The sequence below is a fragment of the Suricata suricatta genome, chromosome 4 (genome assembly GCF_006229205.1).
Source record: "Suricata suricatta isolate VVHF042 chromosome 4, meerkat_22Aug2017_6uvM2_HiC, whole genome shotgun sequence".
Lineage (NCBI taxonomy): Eukaryota > Metazoa > Chordata > Mammalia > Carnivora > Herpestidae > Suricata > Suricata suricatta.
The window spans coordinates 129,271,081-129,290,094 of NC_043703.1; the positions used below are offsets into that span (position 1 = coordinate 129,271,081).

The 19,014-nt window shown below is 48.7% G+C and overlaps 1 protein-coding gene across 1 annotated transcript in view; it reads right to left on the bottom strand.

Moving 5' to 3' along the window:
- The window catches only part of FBLN7 (fibulin 7), a 44,988-nt gene extending 25,980 nt beyond the window's left edge, over positions 1 to 19,008 (bottom strand). Inside the window, exon 1 of the mRNA XM_029936305.1 lies at positions 18,856 to 19,008. Coding sequence (XP_029792165.1) covers positions 18,856 to 18,930 — 75 coding nt within the window. The 5' untranslated portion in view covers positions 18,931 to 19,008. The remainder of the gene's footprint in view (positions 1 to 18,855) is intronic.
- Positions 19,009 to 19,014: the final 6 nt, after the last annotated feature.

Below are 19,014 nucleotides of genomic sequence, written 5' to 3' on the forward strand. Positions count from 1 at the left end.
GATGGACCTCGAGGGTGTCATGCTAAGCGAAATAAGTCAGGCGGAGAAGGACAGATACCATATGTTTGCACTCATAGGTCTAACAGGAGAAACCTAAGAGGGGACCATGGGAAGGGGAAAGTGGGGGAAAAGAGTTGGGGAGAGGGAGTGAGGCAAATCATGAGAGACTTTTGAATGCTGGGCTGAGGAAGGAGGGGGAAGGGGGTGATTGTCGTTGGGGGGGCACTTGCAAGTAAGAGCACTGGGTGTTATATGAAAACCAACTTGGCAATAAACTATTTAAATTAAAAAAATGGGCAGAGGAACTGAACAGACATTTTTCTTTTTCTTTTTTTTTTAAGTTTATTTATTTATTTTGAGAAAGAGAGAAAGAGGGCACACACACACATGCATGGGGGAGGGACAGAGACAGAGGGTGAGAGAATCCCAAGCAGACTCTGCCCTGTCAGCACATAGCCAACTGAGCCACCCAGGTGCCCCCTGAACAGACTTTTTTTTTTTCAAAGAAAGATGCACAATATCATTTATCATCAAGGAAATGCAAATCAATACCACAGTGAGATCGGCTCACACTTTCAGAAGGGCTAGGATCAACAGGATAAGAAACAAGAAGTGTTGGCAAGGATGTGGAGAAAAGGGACCATTTGTGCACTGCTGGCAGGAACATCAATGGGTGCAGCCACTGTGGAAAAGAGTATGGAGGTTCCTCAAAAAATAAAAATGGAGCTACCATCTGGTCCAGCAATTCCACTTCTGGGTGCGTGTCCGAAGGTAAAATCACTCTCTCGGAAAGACATCTGCAGCCTCACGTTTGTTGTAGCATAATTCACACTCGCCAACACGGGGCAACAACTTCAGTGCCCACCAGTGGGGGAACAGATTTTAAAATACGGTGTATGTATATACGGTGGAATATTACTCAGTCATAAGAAAATCTTGCTAGTTGAGACAATATGGATAGACCTTGAGGACATTATGCTAAGTGAAATAAGTCAGACAGAGAAAGACAAATACTACACGAACTCACTTACATGGGAGATCGAAAACACCAAACAGATTGAGGGATTGGGGGCAGCAAAGGAAGTGTGTGAAGGGGGTCAAGAGGTACAAACTTCTGGTTATAAGATAAATAAGTTCTGGGGATGTGAGTGACTATGGTGTATTTGAAAGTGGCTAACAGAGAAGGTCTTCAAAGTTCTAATCACTAGAGACAAAGAACTTGTAGCTCCGGAAGGGGATGTTCACTAAGCCTCCTGTGGTGATGATTTCACTATGTGTATGTATATAGTGAATACACACACACGCACACACCTTGTACTTGTGTGTCAATTATACTTCTATAAAACTAGAAAAGGTAAAAATAAATAAAGTTCCCAAGGAAAAAAAGAAAAGAAAAAAAAAAAGAGAAAGATCCTTGTGCTCTTGGCAAGACAGAGTGCCTGATTGGGGCCAGGGTGCCAGGGAACAGAGAGAAAGATCGCCTTTTGGCATGAGGTTTGATGGGTCTGCACAGCAGTTGCTACTAACAGGGGATTTCCTTGATCCCAAAGTGCTAGACACGGATCCCTTGAGAGCCACTCTCAGAATCTGTTGCCTGGAGTGGACTTTGGCCCAGGCGTCCCTGGGTCCATCTGCAGGGCTGGGCGATGAGGCCAGAATCCGTATAGACCAAGCCAAGGGCTCAGGAGGTCTGCATTATGGGAACAAAAGAACACTGGAGGGGGACTGAAGAGCTAAGTGTTTCTCCTTTCCAAAGAAAGAAAGAATGATTTATCATTTTGCATGATCATAGAAAGCATACTCCCTGCAAAACAATTCAAAATACCAAAAACACATAAAAACAAAGAATAAGCAAGACTCGTGATCAGAGACAACTACTGCTAACTTTCTGTCTGTTTTGAACTTGGATTAGACGCACATGCACACATACACCAGGGTCCAGCACAGGCTGGACCATGGAACGCAGGGTCTGTATCAGCTGGCTCTTCTTGACGCTGACTTGTGGCACGGCGTGCAAGTCAGAAAGCACGGTGACTCCGAGAACTTTGGGCCTCGATTTCTCTTCTGACCCCGGTGCTCTCTTCAGTCAGGGGAAGGGACTCCACTTGTCAGGTCACCTCCCCTCCCACACCCTCTACCATCTCCTACTCTGGGCTGAGAAGGGCAAAAGCACAGAAACAAGTCCTCGCTTCTTTGCAAACATAGCCCTTGGCAAGGTCGGGCTGAGGGGGCTACGAGGGCCTCCAGGGCTGGGGGGACAGGACGAAGGCCAGACTCTCAGGGGTCCCTCATCTGCATGGCAGCCTGGCCCTCCCACAGCAACGCCTGGCTTTGGGCAGACCCTTCCCATCTCAAGGTCTCAGATCCCAACTGCAAAAGACAACCACAGGCTCCACATGTCTTCTTACAGCCCTCCTCCCTCTCAGGTTGGGAAGGCTCACTAAAGCCATGACCCAGCAAAGGGCAAATCCAGATGGAGCCGGCAAGGGGAGGGTTCCACACAGGAAAGGGAGGGCATACCCCAGAAGCTGAGGAAGTCACCACGTCAGGGCCCCACTTTCAAAGGCCTCTTCCAGGGCCTCAAGGGGCCCTCATTTTTAATATTTTTCTTTTTTTAAATTTTTTGATACTTAAAAAAAATACAATTTAGAGAGAGAGAGTAAGAAGGGGAGGGGCTGGGAGGGGCCGAGAAAAAAGGTAACAGAGGATCTGAAGTGGGTTCTGTGCTAACAGCAGTGAGCCCAATATGTGGCTCAAACTCACCAACCTCAAGATCATGACCTGAGCTGAAGTCGGATGCTCAACTGACTGAGCCACCCAGGTGCTCCATTGTTAATATTTTTCTTAAGGAGATCCCCTCAAATGGTTTAAGTTTCCATCTCTTCGAAACCTTGGCTCCATGCCTGGCTTACGCCATTGACAATAAATAACGAAAAATAGTTTCCACTTCTTTGAGTTAATAATGCTTTGAAATGGTACCAAGAAGAGACATGGAGAGGAACTCTTCCATCTTTGAGGAGAAGAGACCAGGATTAACGGTGTCTGTGCTCAGACTCTTCAAATGGGTGGGCACTTTGTGTCACTCAATTCCAATGGAGGGTTTGCAGAGGGAGACATGAGCCAGTGGAAGAAATAGCAACAGAAGTCACCCTGCCTAGCTGTTCCCAAGCTGGGATGGAGGTGGCATAGATGGTTCTGGAACACACAGGCCAGTGCTGAAAGCCAGGAAGCTGGGGGCACTGGTCTGAGGGCTCTTGAAAGTAATGCGGCCACAGAACCATATTCCACACACCCTGCTCCCCCCACCCACCGCCCCGGGGAAATCTTGCCCACCTTCTCCCCAACCCATTCTCTCATAATATATATAGTGGATGATCTAATGGACGCTCATCAGAGCTTACAACACTTGCCTTTCTCTGAAACTAACCGATGTCCCAGTAGAGTTGGGCCTCTAAAGGCATTTTATACCTCAACACCCTACCTGCTGGTCCAGGAGTGAACAAAGACAAAGGCCATATGCATACCCCCCACCCCAGGTCACCCCATCACAATGCCAGAACGCAGAAGACCTGACCTTTGCCACTACATCCATGCCTTCTGGCCATCTCAGTTCAACTTACAGATGAAATTCAAGACCCAGAGCCTGCTCTCAAGGCACCTAAGGGCATGGGTGAAGCTCCAGGGGTGTGCATGGTTGGGGGTGGTCCTTGAGGCTTTTGTTCTCACATGACTTGGCTCAATGGTCTTCCTTACTTGGACAGTCTTGAGATGGTGACAATCCCCGAGGGGCACCTCGCTGACAGTAGAACCCGAGACCCCTCCAGGCGGCCACGGATGACCCCTCAGATCTCAGATGGGCCGTCTCCTGAGCTGGTTTCTTCTAAGCCACTGTTATGTGTCATGTCAGCATTTTGTTAATGGGAACACAGATGTTTTGATGCCGTTAGGTCTATGAAAGGACAGAGCACACTTGCCAAATGTGTGCCTGCTAGCCAAGGCTCGAAGCCCTCCGCGTCTGAGTCATGTCGGATCTGTGCATGTTTTTTCTCCAGAAGTTAGTTTAGAGCAAGTCAGAGGCAGGTTATAACTCCTTCACCTTCTCTCATCCCAGTGACCTCTACCCAGCACCCAAGGAAAGGAGAGAAAGTGGATGCTTCTGGGGGAAGTGAGCGAATTTTGCTTGGGGGTGGGGAGGTTGGCCAAGGCCCTAGTCTGGCTTCTCTAGAGAAACAGAACCAACAAAATGCACAACTGTGTATGCACACATCCTATTGAGAGAGACAGAGGATGGAGACAGACTTATTTTAAGGAACTGGCTCATGCAGTTGTGGGGGCTGAGAAGTCAAAATCTGCAAAGCACGTGGCAGGCTGAAGACTCAGGGAAGAGTCGATGTAGTTTGAATCCAAAGGCAGTTTGGAGACAGAATTCTGTCCATCTTGGTGGATCTTGGTCTTGTGATTGGGGCCCACCCACATCATGAAAGGCATCTGCTTTACTCAAAGTCTACTAGTTTGATCCTAATCACATCTAAAAACTACCTTCATGAAAACATCTAAATCCTAGTGTTTGACCAAACATTGTTGTGATCTAGCCAAGTGGACACATAAAATTAGCCACCCGAGTCCTCCAGCTGAAGCCTCCTTCTGGGGCTCTGGACCCCTGGGTGCTCGGGCCATCTGGGGGTTTATGCTGGCTGCCCATAATGATTCTATATTTACACCCCAATCCTCCTTCTTGTGTAGCCTTTAAAATGACCACAAGAGTGATGATGACAGAGGGAATACAGAGCCAGCACTGTCACCACACTTCACACAAGTGACGGGTTGAATTCTCACGACAACACCAGGCTGTGGGCATGTCCACTTTACACAGGTGAGGAAGCCAAGTGGTTGCCTGACCATGGTGACACATCCAGGGTTTAAACCCCAGCATGCCTTCTACAGATCCTGATGTCACAGGAGGACTGGGTCTACTTTAGAGCAGGGTCTGTGGAGAGCCACCATGAGCCCTGCCTCTGTCCATCTCCTGACTCCTCTCGTTTAACCGCAGCCCCTGGTGGACATCCTCTCAGCCCACCACTCCCCTGGCTGCTTTGCATGCTTGAGAGCAGAAAACCAGTTTCAGACAGCTGGGTACTGTCCTCTCTGAGCAGAGGCCTGAGCTCATAGATGAATCAACAAAGGAATGAATGAATGAGAGATAAAGGAATGAAGTGTGAAGTCAGGACAACCGTATTGATCTTACCACCCAAACCTGCCTTATTCATTCACCTGCCTGCTAACTGCTTGCTGCCCAGCTAACCTTTATCTAGCTGCCTTGCCAGCAGCGGGATCATCTTTAGTGAACGTGATGACCAGCGCAGCGGAGAGCTCAGCTGACACATGCACGCACACACACACGCAGGCACACACAGAACCATGCCGGACAGGCAGCCTCCGTCTCCTGCTGGAGCCACCTCGTTGTCAGGCCTTCCCTCACCTCTCCCCACAGCCGAGGACCTCAGAGCCTCAGAAATGGGGCATGTTATGCAAAAGTTAATATAGAGCATCTTTTCCTTCCTTCCTTCACGATTCCACAGATATTTACCAAGTACCCTACTTCACACCAGGCACTGCTGTAGAAAACAGAACCATCTTTATCTCAGTCAGTCCTTGCAGCTCTATTAGGTGGGCAACATTATCTCATTTTAGAGCTAGAAAAACTGAGGCTAAGGGACCCCCAGTTGGAGGATGGCACGGTGACCTTATGCATCACACTGCATCTAGCCCATCCTCTTGGAGAGCAAGTTCTGCCTCTTTCTTCAGCATATGAGAACCAGGATGAGGGTCTCAGAGAAGGCCCCCAGTCTACTGGTGGCCCCTCTCAGTTCCCTGGGCTGTCCCCTGCCACATACATAGACTCTTTAGGAATGTCCTCGCTGGGTTGTTGGTTGCTTCACTATGTGGCATACATGTGTACTCAAGTTCACACTGGACCCCGGATTTATGTGACTCATGCAATTCGACATCTGGCTTTTACCAGAAAACTGGGTATCCTGTGGTCGACTCCTCTGAAGAGGGGAAGGAGAGAGGATGGAGCGGAGGGAAGGCCTGGTCCCCACAGGCAGCTTGGGCAAAGCTAATGGGACAGATAAAATGGCTGCTTGGAGCTTGGACATGGCGGGAGATTCAGAGTCTTGGGAGTCGTTGTTCTTAGAGTAAGAATTAGCTGGGATGGTGGGAAGGCTAAATAAAAGATGTGCTATGCTTCCGGATCTTCCTACCCTTACTAGTCAACAAGCCCAAGTGTTTCTGGGCAGGTAGGCAACAGCAAGACGAGAACGATTCTGTCCTGAGCCACTGCACGTGTGTCCCACCTGCTCTCCCCATGTCCTCACCTTCCCTCCTATGATCCGTGCTTCCCAAAGACAGAGGTCAGAGGCCAGACCGCATCATATCCTTGCTTAGCCCCCAACAATGGCTCCCTGCCCATGGGAATAGGCCAATTCCCTTCCCATGGAGCTGCATGTATTTGCTTCCTACTGCTGCTATAACAAATCAACATAAACATGGCAGCTTAAAACAACAACTTATAGTTCCTGTAGGTCAGAAGTCTGACATGGGTCTCACTGAGCTAAAATCAAGGTCAGACTCACAGGTTACAGTAATAAGAATGCAGACATCTTTGGGGGCCATTATTCTGCCTACAGAGCCCTGTGTGATCAAGTCCTGCCACTGCCAACCGTGCCCAGATCGAGTGCCTTCCTCTGGCCGCTGAACTCCGGTGTTTGGGCCTCATCTGGGTTTCTCCACACACCTCGGCAAGCTTGTTTCCACCTTAGGGCTTTTGCACTGGCTATTTCCTCTGTCCAGAATATCTGCCCCTGGTCCTCAGAAGTCGGGCTCTGTCTTTCCACTTTCACTTAGAAGCCCTCTTACCAGAGAGTACCTGTCTACGAAGGGTACAGTAGCCTCCTGGCCTCCCTTCAAAACAGCACCTCATTCCAGTTATCCGCCTTCTGATACTTTTCACATTTCTCTTGTTTTTCTCTCCCTTGCTTGGTATGCTACATGATAGCAGGGCCTGTGTCTGCCTCTGCTTCCCCTCCCCTAGCACATACTGGCACTTATGATGAACCTGGTCTTTGAAAGCCATTCATTTTCTCCTTACTACAATCCTGTGAGATATATATGTCTGTTATTCTCACTGTTCATGGGAGGAAACTGAGTCATCAGAGGCAGGAACTTGCCCTAGGGCACCCAGCCAGGAAGAGTGGGAGCCAAGACCTGCTTGGGGCATGCTGCCTCCTCAAGCCCAGAAGAGCAGCTGGCCTGGCAGCAAGATTGGCGCTCAGGACAAAGTTGTTGAATGAGCACATTATCTCACCAGTTAGTAAGGGTAACGTCTGAAAAGGTAAAATCTTGAATCATGGAATCAGACAAAAGGCCTAAATTACAGGAGTCTCTGAGGTGATACTCACATGTTCAGCTGATTCTAACTTGTGTGTATGCTTTCTCACTACCATGTAAATGACTGACTGGTGTCTGATGCTTCTCTGGAAGCAGCTTTTGTTTCTTTTTTGCCTCCAATACTACGGACACCTCTCCCTGCCTTGGAACTCCGTGGTGCTTTCTCTTTCTTCCAATCAGCTGGGAAGCATCAATCCTCCCAGCTTCCTGGGCAGTGCTCCGGGTTGCAGGTCATGCTCTCTGACCCTAGCCCCTCCTGCAGAGATGGGAAACACAGCCTGAGGGGCAGAGGAAAGGGCTTCTCCTGAGCTGGCAGTGTGCCCTCCCCTTCTGTGGGGAATTCAGAGGCACTTTAACCTCTAGCATAAAGAGAAATGTTGGAGTTGTTGGCCAATCCAGAGGACAACAGTGGGGCCAACGAGCAGCTTGGGGACTTTCAGATGCCTTGAGTTGTCACCAACCTCTCCCCAGCCCTCCAGTTTTCTGATGTCATACCTCAATGTAACTTGGAAATCCATCACCAGGATGAGCTCCTTGGGCCTTTCTTCCCATTTAGCTGCCTCCCTAGGGGGATTCTGGTGCCCAGACTGCCACAGGAGCACACGTTTTCTTACATGCGGGAAAAATAATTGATTACTTCCTTGAGGTACAGAGTTCACTTACTGAAAGGGGTAGATTTGAGTCCTGTCAAAGTATAGGCACTTTTTTTTCTTTCATGAAAATGCATGTAATGGCCTAATTTTAGGTCCTAGGCAGTTACTGAGAAGCATGGAAGACTCCGGTGGAGGGGCACCGGGGTGGCTCAGTTGGTTAAGTGTACAAGCTCTGGCTCAGGTCATGATCTCACAGTTCGTGGGTTCGAGCCCCGCGTCAGGCTCTGTGCTGACAGCTCAGAGCCTGGAGGCTGCTTCTGATCTGTATTTCCCTCTCTCTGACCCTCAAAAATAAATAAAAAACATTAAAAAAAAAGACTCTGGTGGAGGGTTTGAAAGGATGTAGAAATTTCTACCCACCCAGGGAGTCTGCCCTGATGTTCTCCAAGGGCCTCAGGGCTGCACAAGCCCTGAGAAGGCTGGCGGCATCCCAGCAGTCCCACCGTTGTCCCTCTGGATCAAGGGAGTGACTGGCACTGTCAGGCTTCTGTCAACAGTCAGGAGATGGCCATTTCCTCGGGGACACGTGGAGCATGGAGAGCTGGCTGGGCAGCACGCCTGGGCGGGCACGGAGGGAGGGCTGGTGCCCCAATGGTGAGGCCATCAGCTTCACAGACCAAGATGGTTTGGTCTGCCTGGAATCAAGTGTGGTGTCAGATAGGATTCGTCGCTAGTGTGAGCAGGCCTGGCAGGGTGTAAGACTCCAGGCCAACGACCCAAGAAGGTACCGTGCTGCCCTGTCACACAGTCCTTCCCTAGCAGGCCACACCTCAGTCCTCACCGTTCACACTGTCAATACCCACCACCTCAAACTGGGGCCAGAAACTACCCTAAGGGAGCAAAGGGGGCTCCATTCCTCTCTGCAATCAGGGGTGTCCTTGACAGGACTTGAGTCCCATTCCTGAAGGTGCCTGGAGAAGGAGGGGACCACAGGAGAAAGCCCAAGATGCCAGGAAGGCTTCTCTGCCACACCTCCTCACTCTGACTGCACACGTTTGTCTAAAGACCAGACTGTGCAGGGGAAATCTCTGGGTCACTATGATGGAAAGTTTGCAGGAACAGCCAGTCCAACCCCCCCACCCCACCTCAGCCATCTACATCATTTGCAAGGAGACTGTGCTGCTTTTCCCAAAAAGATGGAAATCTCTTTTCCCACTTCTGGGATCTAGGCTGGCCTTGTGACTTGCTTGTGACTTGCCTTGGCCAAGAGAATGTAGTGGAAGCGATATACCAGTTCCAAGGCTGGATCTCGATGAGCCATGTTGTCTAGTTTCTGTATCTGATGTTTTGACATCTGGGGCCCTGCTGACTTGGGATGGACTGGCCCGCTCAGGGCTGGCGAATTCCTAGAGGCAGCAAACAACGCAACACCCTGAACACCCCCCTGCACACCTCTGATATGCAAACCGAACAATCCAGAACCATCCCCCCCTTTATCTGGCTCTTGCTCGAGTGAGACACTAACACCTCCTCTCACCCCACCACCCCGCTTAGCTCCAGGGTCAGGCATCAGCCAACTATAGGGGCAACCTAACACTGCAGCCCTGCTAAGATCAGTCAAACTAGCCAATCTCAACTTGGTTACTAGCTCCCTTACCCTGTCTCACCCTTCCATTCCTTCCTTCAGAAACTGCAATAAAGGCTTTCTAGAAGTGTCCTGTCCTATCTCTCTGCCTGTTCTCTCCTGAGGCCTCATGAGGCCTGGTGTGCCCCATCTTCTTGGGAACTGTAAATAACAAACTATCTTTTCAGTGGCAACTGTGTCCTGACTGCTGGCATCACCGTACCTGAATCAACCCCAGATCCCAGGTTCAGTTCTGAACAGTCTCAAGAAGTCTTGTGCTTCGTGCTCAGCCTCAGTGCATCATGCTCAGTCTCATCCCACTGCCACAACTGCCATGTGAGAAGGCCAGGCCAGCCTGCTGGAGGATGACAGGCTGCCTGTGGCCACTCTAGAGCAGCCAGCCCCAGCTAACCTGGCAGCTCTCCACAGACGAAGGAGGCTTCCAGTCCAGAGGGGCTGAGTCTGGAGCACATCAGCAAAACAGCCCAGCTGAGCCCAGCTCAAACTCTCACCCGGGTCCGCCAGATTCAGATACGGGGCAGCTCTTCTGAAACCAAAATCGGAGTCCTTGTCTGTTGTGATCCTGGCACCTGGGCCATCGGAGGCACCAGATACCTGTTTTGTGAGATACAGGTCCGTTCACCCCACCCCTCCACCCTCTAGCTATCTGAAAGGAAAGGGTTCCTATGAAACCCTTTGTAAGCCAAAGTGGCCTACAGCAAAGATGCAACTACCATTAATTTATAAGGAAACTGTTTTGAGCTCCCCCAGACAAAGCTCAGGTGCCCCCGGACCCAGCTTGAAGCCCTGGTGGCTGGACGCCGAGATGCTGAGTGTGGCTCCTGGGGAAGGAGCGTGGTGGCCCTGCCCTCGCTGCTCACTGCTAGACCAACTCTGACGGCTATTTCTGCTTTTTGCCTTTTTTCATAAAAGCGAAAATCCTCCCTGGATTTCTTTGGGACAGTGGAAACAGATCTTAATGTTAGGGCTTTCACAAAAGCCAAGTGGCGCAACGCAAACTCCCCAAGAGTGGAGAATCCCCGAACTCCTATTTTAGATCCGGATGCTCCATGTATCCCTGTCACGTCAGCCCATCCCCATGGATTTTTGCAGACAGCCCCGGTCAATCGTGGTGTCCTTCCACTCTGAGCTCTAAAGTGATCAACAAGCCATCTCAGCCTAGACTCCGGGCATGCATGCCTTCTCCATGCCATTCACGGCAGACCAAGGAGTAGTCTCGACTCCTCTCCTCCACCTCCCTCTCTCGACTCAGTCAGGAGGGGCCGTGGAGGGGCCAGCTGCCCTCCTCATACCTCTCTCTCTGGCCTCGCTGCCCACAGGTCTCCATGGCCCCACATGAGGTTTTTCTGCATGGCCAGTGTGGGCATACTGTGTGCTGCTGACTGCTTTCAAGGGTCAATGTCGAAAAAGGGTACTGCCTACAGTAGGACAGTGACTTGGAATGCCTCTCGAGAGCAGATTAAAACATCATTTTCTCAAGGATGCATTCAGAAAAACAAGGGACTGAGCCAAGGAAGAGGAAGACGTATGATCTATAAAACATAGACTCCAGCTCCAAAGAGCAGGCAGCCAAAGTCAGGGTCAGCCGAACTGGTGAGTACAGGCTCCCAGGGAAAGCAGCCCTGACAGAACGTGGACTAGGAAAGAGCTTCTGGAAACCACTGTGCTTACGCGTTTGACTGTGGGGAAAGGGGGAAAAACTTTAGGACGACTGAAGAATTACTTACACAAGAAAGGAAGTTAATCATAGTAGACTGTTTGGCTCTGCGGTGAACAATGGCACAAAGTATCTGTCTATTATTACAGGGGACCAATTGTTTAGAAATGTGGAGTGATCTCCGGGGCTTTTAGAGAAGTTGACTCAAGAGAGAGGACTACAGACCAAATTTTTTGAAAGCCACAAACTACCAAAAATTGCCCCAAAGAGAAAACTAACCTAAATAGTTCTGTATCTGTCAAAGAAATTGAATTTATAGTTTAAACTTTCCAGAAAAGTACGGAGGGGGGGCACCTGGGTGGCTCATCAGCTAGCTAAGCGTCTGACTTGACTTTGGCTCATGTCATGATCTCATGGTTTATGAGTTTGAGCCCCACGTCGGGCTCTGTGCTGGAGTTCAGAGCTTGGAGCCTGCTTCAGATTCTGTGTCTCCCTTTCTCTCTGTCCCTCCCCCTCTTGCACTCTGTCTGTCTCTCTCTCTCTCAAATATAAATAAACATTTAAAAAATTTTTAAGCAAAGAAAACAAAACAAAAAAATCAAAAACCTCCCAGAAATCTCCAGGCCTACATGATTTCATTGGTAAATTCTACCAAACATTTTAAGAACTGACCCAAATCCTACATAATCTCTTTCAGAAAACAGAAGAAAAAGGAACACTTCACTCATTTTATGAAGCCAGCATGACCCTGGTAACAAAACCAGACAAAGGCAGTGGAAGAAAACTATAAACCAGGGGACACCAAATGTTATCCATAGAGGTCCAGGGAAAAAACATTTTATTTTTTGAGGCCCATAGAGTCTCTGTTGCAACCTCTCAACTCTTCAATTGTAGGGCTAAAGCAGCAGCAGCAATATGTAAATGGTGGGTGTGGCCAGATTTGACCAGCAGTGGGCTGGATATGGCCCATGGGGCATAGTTTGCTGGCCCCTACTATACACCAATATCCCTAATGAACACAGACAAAAATACTCATGAAATATTACCAAGTGGAATGTAGAGGAATATAGAGAAATAAATATAAATACAGAAATAAGACCAATTAGGATTATCTAGGACAGAGGCGCCTGGGTGGCTCAGTCGGTTAGGCCTCTGACTTCAACTCAGGCTATGATCTCACACTTGTGGGTTCGAGTCCCACATCAGGCTCCAGCACAGAGCCTGGAGACTGCTTCAGATTCTGTGTCTCCCTCTCTTTCTGTCCCTCCCTGCTCATACTCTGTCTCTCTCTCTCAAAAATAAATAAAACATTAAAAAATTTTTTTAATTAAAAAAAGGATTATCTGGGACAGGAAGGCTGATTTCAGAATTAGAAAATCAATCAAAGTCATCCACCTTTTTAACAGACTGGATCATACCAATTGAAGCAGAAATAGCATGTGACAAAATTCAACAACCATTCATAATAAATACTCTGTCAAACTATGACTCAAAGGAAATCTTAACTTGACAAATGGAAATCTTAACATGACAAAAAAAAAACCCTATAGCTAGCATCACAATGGTAAAAAAAAAAAAAAAAAACTGAATGCTTTCTCCCCAAGTTCTAGAACAAGGCAAGGATGTCCATGTCCCGATCCAATATGGTACTGGAGGTTTTACTCAGTGTAATAAAGCTAAATAAATAAACCAATGGCACATAAATTGGAAAGAAGAAATAAAACTGCCCATATTCACAGATGACATAATTGGCTATATAAAAAATCTGAGAGAATCTACAAAAAAACTCTCTAATAAGCGAATTCCACAATACCACAAGATAATAAATAGGTCAACATGAAAAATCCATTAGATTTCCATATACTAGGATTATAACACTGGAAATAAAAATTTAATAAAACAATACCATTTCAAGGAGTTCCAAAAATGAAATACTTAGGTATAAATCTAACAAAGTATATTTATGTTGAAAAATTTTAAATGCTTATGAAAGAAATCAAAGACCTAGATAAATGGACTGACATATAAGTTCACAGATTGGAAGATTCGATATTGTGAAGATGCCACTTCACCCCTAATTGATCAATACATTTAATTTAATCTCAATAAAAATTCCAATAGGATTTCTTGTTTCTAAGAAATAGACAAGCTAATTCCAAAATTTTATTTTTTTAATATTTAATTTTTTTTGTTTTTGAGAGAAAGAGAGAGCATGAGTGCATGTGGCGGGAGCGGGGAAGGACAGCAAAAGAGGGAGACACAGAATCCCGAGCAGGTTCTGCAGAGCCCAATACAGGGCTCAGCTCCATCTCACCGACGGTGAGATCATGACCTGAACCGAAACCAAGAGTTAGACACTTAACTGACTAAGCCACCCTGATGCTCCTAATTCTAAAGTTTTAATGGAAAGGCAAAGAAACTAGAATAGTTGAAACACTTTTAGAAAAGAATAACAAAATCTTAAAATCTACCAGATTTTAAATCTTACTACGGAGTTAAAGTAATCAAGACAGTGTGTTACAGGCAGAAGCAATCTCATACGTGTGCCATGAACTGATTTTTGTCAAAGTTCCTGAGACGATTCAATGGCAATTGAATCATCTTCTCAACAAACGATGCTGAGACAATTGGGAATCTATATGCAAAAAGTGATCCCAATATAAAACTCACACTTTATGCAAGAATAAATTCCAAACAGGTCACAGCTAAATGTAAAAATGAAAAACTACTAAAAAAATTTAGAAGAAAACGCGGAAGAAAAGTTTCATGACCTGGGGTTGAGCAAAGAGTTCACAGACCTGACGCCAAAGGCATGATCCATAAAAATAAAAAACTGATCAGTTTAGATTCATCAAAATTTAGAACCTTTGCTCTGGGATAGGCATTCTTAAAACAAGCTACAGACTCAGAAAATATTTGCAGTTCACATATCTGAAAAAGACTTGTAATTAGAATACATAAAGAACACTCAAAACTGAACAATAAGAAATTAATCCATTTCTTAATGTTTACTTAATTTTGAGAGAGAGGAGGGAGGGAGGAGAGAGAGACAGAGAGAGAGGGAAGGAGGGTCAGAGAGAAAGGGAGACACAGGGCAGTTCCCAGGTTCTGAGCTGTCTCCACAGAGCCCGATATGAGGCTCTAACTCACAAGCCATGAGATCATGATCTGAGCTTAACTTACTGAGTCACCCAGGCACCCCAGAAATTAATCAATTTTTTAGATGCCCAGAACTTTACCCAGTAGACTACTCACAGCAAATAAGCACATGAAGAGATTCTCAATGTTATTAGTCATTAGAGAAATCGAAATCAAAACCACAGTAAGATACCACTGCATACTTAGCAGAATGACCTGTTAACAAACAAACAAACCTGAGAATACTAAGTGGTGAGGATGTAGAGTAACACAGTCTTTTATATATTGCTGTGGGAATGTAAAATGATATAACTAATATGGAATACAGATTGACAGTTTCTTACGAAGTATGCATTTGCCATATGACCCAGCAATCTCACACCTATATATCTGCCCAAGAGAAAAGAAGATTTATATTCACACACACACACACACACACACACACACACACACACACAACTGTATAGGAATGTTTATAGCAACTCCATTCAGAATCACCAAATACTGGAAATGACCATATATATCCATATGTACCATATGTGTCATTCACTTCAGTGGGCAAACCAATGCACAAACTGTGTTACACAGGGGCATCTGGGTGACCTCAGTTCAGGTCATGATCTCATGGTTTGTGGGCTTAAGCCCTGCATCATGCTCTGTGCTGATAGCTCAGAGCCTAGAGACTGCTTCGGATTCTGAGTCTCCCTCTCTCTGCCCTACCCCACTCGCATTCTGTCTCTCTCTCTCTCTCTCTCTCAAAAACAAACAAACACAAAATTTAAATAAAACTGGCATACCTACACCATGGAATATGACTGTTATAGCATTAGCAAAACAACTATGCAGACTAGAATAACATGGAAGAGTCTTAAATGCATAATGCTAAATTTAAAACGCCAGACTCAAAAGGCGATGCACTTGTTGATTCCATTTACATGATTCCATGGAGAAGACAGAACCCCAGTGATGAAGGACAGGTCAGTTCTGGGCTGATGGAACAGTGTCCGGACTGCGGTGGTGGTTACCACATATAGAATATAGCTCTCTGGTAAAAATCAGGAAATGTATACCAAACACATTTTTTTAAATCATTGAACTGTAAAAAGCAAATGGGAGAAGGTAACCAAAAGAACCTTCACAAAGAGAAGTTTTGGGCAAGGGGAAGCCTTCTGAACCACCCCACAGGCACGGAGGAGGCTGAGACCCTGCCCTCCTTACTCACCTAGGGCTTCAGTGGGGAGGAGACGTGAGGGGTTTGTTACATGTTTCCCTTTCTTGTCTCCCCAGCGAAGCTGTTTCCCTTCTAGTGGGAAGGCCACAGAGCCAGCAGTGGTTTTAAGAAAGGGCCCCCACCTGTGGGATCCCCACACTGCTCAACCTGCCCTCCTAGCCCACGACCACCTGCTCCCATCCAGCTAATCACAAAAACCCTGCAACGTGACTCAGGACAGATGCGCTGACAAGAGGGACACAATTGAAAAGCCCTGGGGACCGCAGGAGAGGGGACGATGCTGTCCATCGCCATGACACTGGTGCTCCCGACTCTTGCAGAAAGCAGCCTCCCCCCACCCCCCCCCCCCGTAACACACACACACACACACACACACACACACACACACACACACACACCCTCTCACATGCTCACATGAAGATATACCACAGGTACTCACGCACATACACACCATCGCAAATACAATCACCATTCACACAGACACGGTCGCAGTCACAGGCACAGTCACACAGGCAGGTGCACACTCACTCAAAAACACACACCATCACCTAACGTAACAATGTGAGCACATTTCCTGGTAAACAGAGGAAGCCCAGACAGGGCTGTGCACTGCCGCCCTGAGGAATTCCTGCCGCCTCTAGCTGGAGGTCCGTGGGTGGCCGTGTGCCCCACCAGTCTCCTCTGTGGCATAGTCCCATGGGTGTGCCATCCATTCTCCAAACACCAGCCCAGTCTCCACCAGCAAGAGCCCCAGGCTAATAAGGTGCTCAGATCAGGTCAACTCCAGGTACACCACGTCACCTCAGATCCTCGTGAGTCCAATCTTTTGTCCACTCTGAATTCCCCTGCCCCTGGCCCTTTCCTAGGTCTGCAGCTTTTCCTCACTGCAGCTTCAGCAGTCGGAAAGATGAGGTTCCATTGGGTTTCAGGCACCCGCTTCATTAAAATCACTAGTGACAGTTTTTAAAAATACTACGGGGCACCTGGGTAGCTCAGTTGGTTAAGTGTCCAACTTCAGCTCAGATCATGATCTCACAGTTCGTGAGTTCGAGCCCCGTGTCAGGCTCTGTGCTGACAGCTAGCTTGGAGCCTGGAGTCTGTCTTCGGATCCTGTATTTCCCTCTTTCTCTGACCCTCCCCTGCTCACACTGTCTCTCTGTCTCTCAAAAATAAATAAAAAACACTAAAAAAAATACTAATGCTGGAGCCCCAACCCAGGCCAATGGAGTTAAGATTCTCTGAGATGAGGCCAGCATAAAGATTTCTAGAAGCTTCCCAGGTGATGTGATGTGCAGCCAAGGTTTACCCAGAGACTACCCAGCTTGGTCCTGCTCAGACCAGCACCAGCATGGCCACACTCCATCCATTTTGCTGAGCTCCTGCTATGTGTGGTCCCTGGGTAAAAATCCCAGATATGGTCCTTGGCCCTGGGGCCCTATCGTGGAGAAGAGACAAAATACTCAAAATCTATCAAAAAACCCCATTACACACATGATTGATTTTATTCCAGAGCCTTTCCGAGGGCCATAATAGAACACACATGGGCAGAGAGGAGACCAGAAGCAGGGGCAGGTGCATCCGAGTAGGAGCCCTCAGAGGGGAGGGACGGGGTGTTTGAGGAGACGCTGGGGCACCTGCCCTGCCTCTGTCTCATCTTATGGGGCCTGTTGCTGTCTCTCCAGGTTACCCGGAAAACAGGTGAGACCCTGGCAGTTCCCGATGTCTGTGGCCGCTGCAGAGGCAGAAGAGTGAGCTCTCTCAGCTCTGTTCCTGGGAGATCTGGTTCTGATCCCTGCCTCACGGGGCTTTGTGAGAGGGCAAGGGTTTAAAACCTTCTGAGGGTTCCGACAGTGGGAGGCCCATAACTCTGTTGGTGGCTCCACTGTGGCCTCAGACAAGCCTTTGCTGCCTGGTGGCTCAGCGGTTGTCTGCAGTGTGCGCTGATCATTTCTGCACTGATACCAGCCTGAACTGGGTTCTCCCGCCTGGAGTCCCTTCCTGCACCCCAGGGGCTTCTCCGGGACCATGAGTGCTGCCTGTTGGGTTGGGGAATTTACACATGAAATGCGTGTCTGTGGGGAAGGGGAAAGGTCTGGAACTCAAGGAGAGGGACTGAATTTTCTCCACTCCTTCCTGGCTGTGTGACCCGGAGTAAATCACAATCTCCTGGGTGAGGCCCTCCTCCCCCAAAACGGGGATGACAGTGGTCCCCGCCTCACAAAGCTGCTCTGAGAATTAAAAGCCTGGAAGATGCTTAGCAAAGAACCTGGCAGTCATCAGGCTTTCTGCAAGCACGTGCCTCCCTTCTGCTGTGGGTTACTGTCACTACTGTGGATGGATTGTTGGGGTGGCGGCCCCCCGCTGCCCACGGGCCACGCCCATCACCAGGGGGAGGGGTCCCCAGCAGCCAGAGCCTGTCTGGTGGTTGCTGGCTCTGAATTCAGCAATTCCAGTTCCACCGTCCGAAGACTCAATTTCATCTGCATTCTTTTAATTTTAATCATCGGTTCTTACTGGTTAACAAAACAGTGAATCTAGTCAAATAAATAAATCCAGTGAGGCTCCAACAAATATAAACGGCAAGGAGAAAAAAACGAAACAGCAAGCTGCCTGTCTGTGTGGGGAGAAAAAGTGTAGCCCCAAATCTAAGGCCCCACAGGTGCGGGCCAAGGCGGCTTCAGGAACCTCCGGACCCCCTTCTGCCTGCGCAGCAGCGCAAACGCCGCTCACAAAGTCCGCGCGTTTAAAAGTCGGCAGTGGTGGGAATGAGATTTCAGTTGGAAATTTAAATGTTGGGAGCCGGAGGGAGGGACAGCCTCTAACCTAACGGGGTGTCCGGAAGCCCCCCCCCCCGGGGACCCACCGAAGCACAAGGTCTCCTACATCCCGAGGAAACCTTCCTCCAGCCCACGAGTCACCCGCGGACCGAGGCTGTCGCACGGAACGCGCAGCGGGACCAGACCCGGTCTTCCCAGGCGCCCGGCCCCGCGGTGCGTCTCAAGTGACAGATGGGGGGGAGGCGGGACCTCTCGTGAACCGCTCCGAGCCCCCAACGCAAGCCCAAGAGCGGTAAGCCCAGGTGGTCCGGCCTTGGCGTCGCGTCCCGGGCGAGGGGGCCGGCGAGAGGCGGGAGGGCACTGACCTGGGAAGCCCGCGACGCGGGGCAGGCGAGCAGCAGCAGCAGCAGCAGGAGCGCGCGGGGACAGCTGGGCACCATCTTGCCAGTGGGAACCGCTGGGCTGGGGAAGGGGGGACTCCGCCTCGATCCGGCCCACGCCGCGGCCGCCACGCGGGGTGCAGG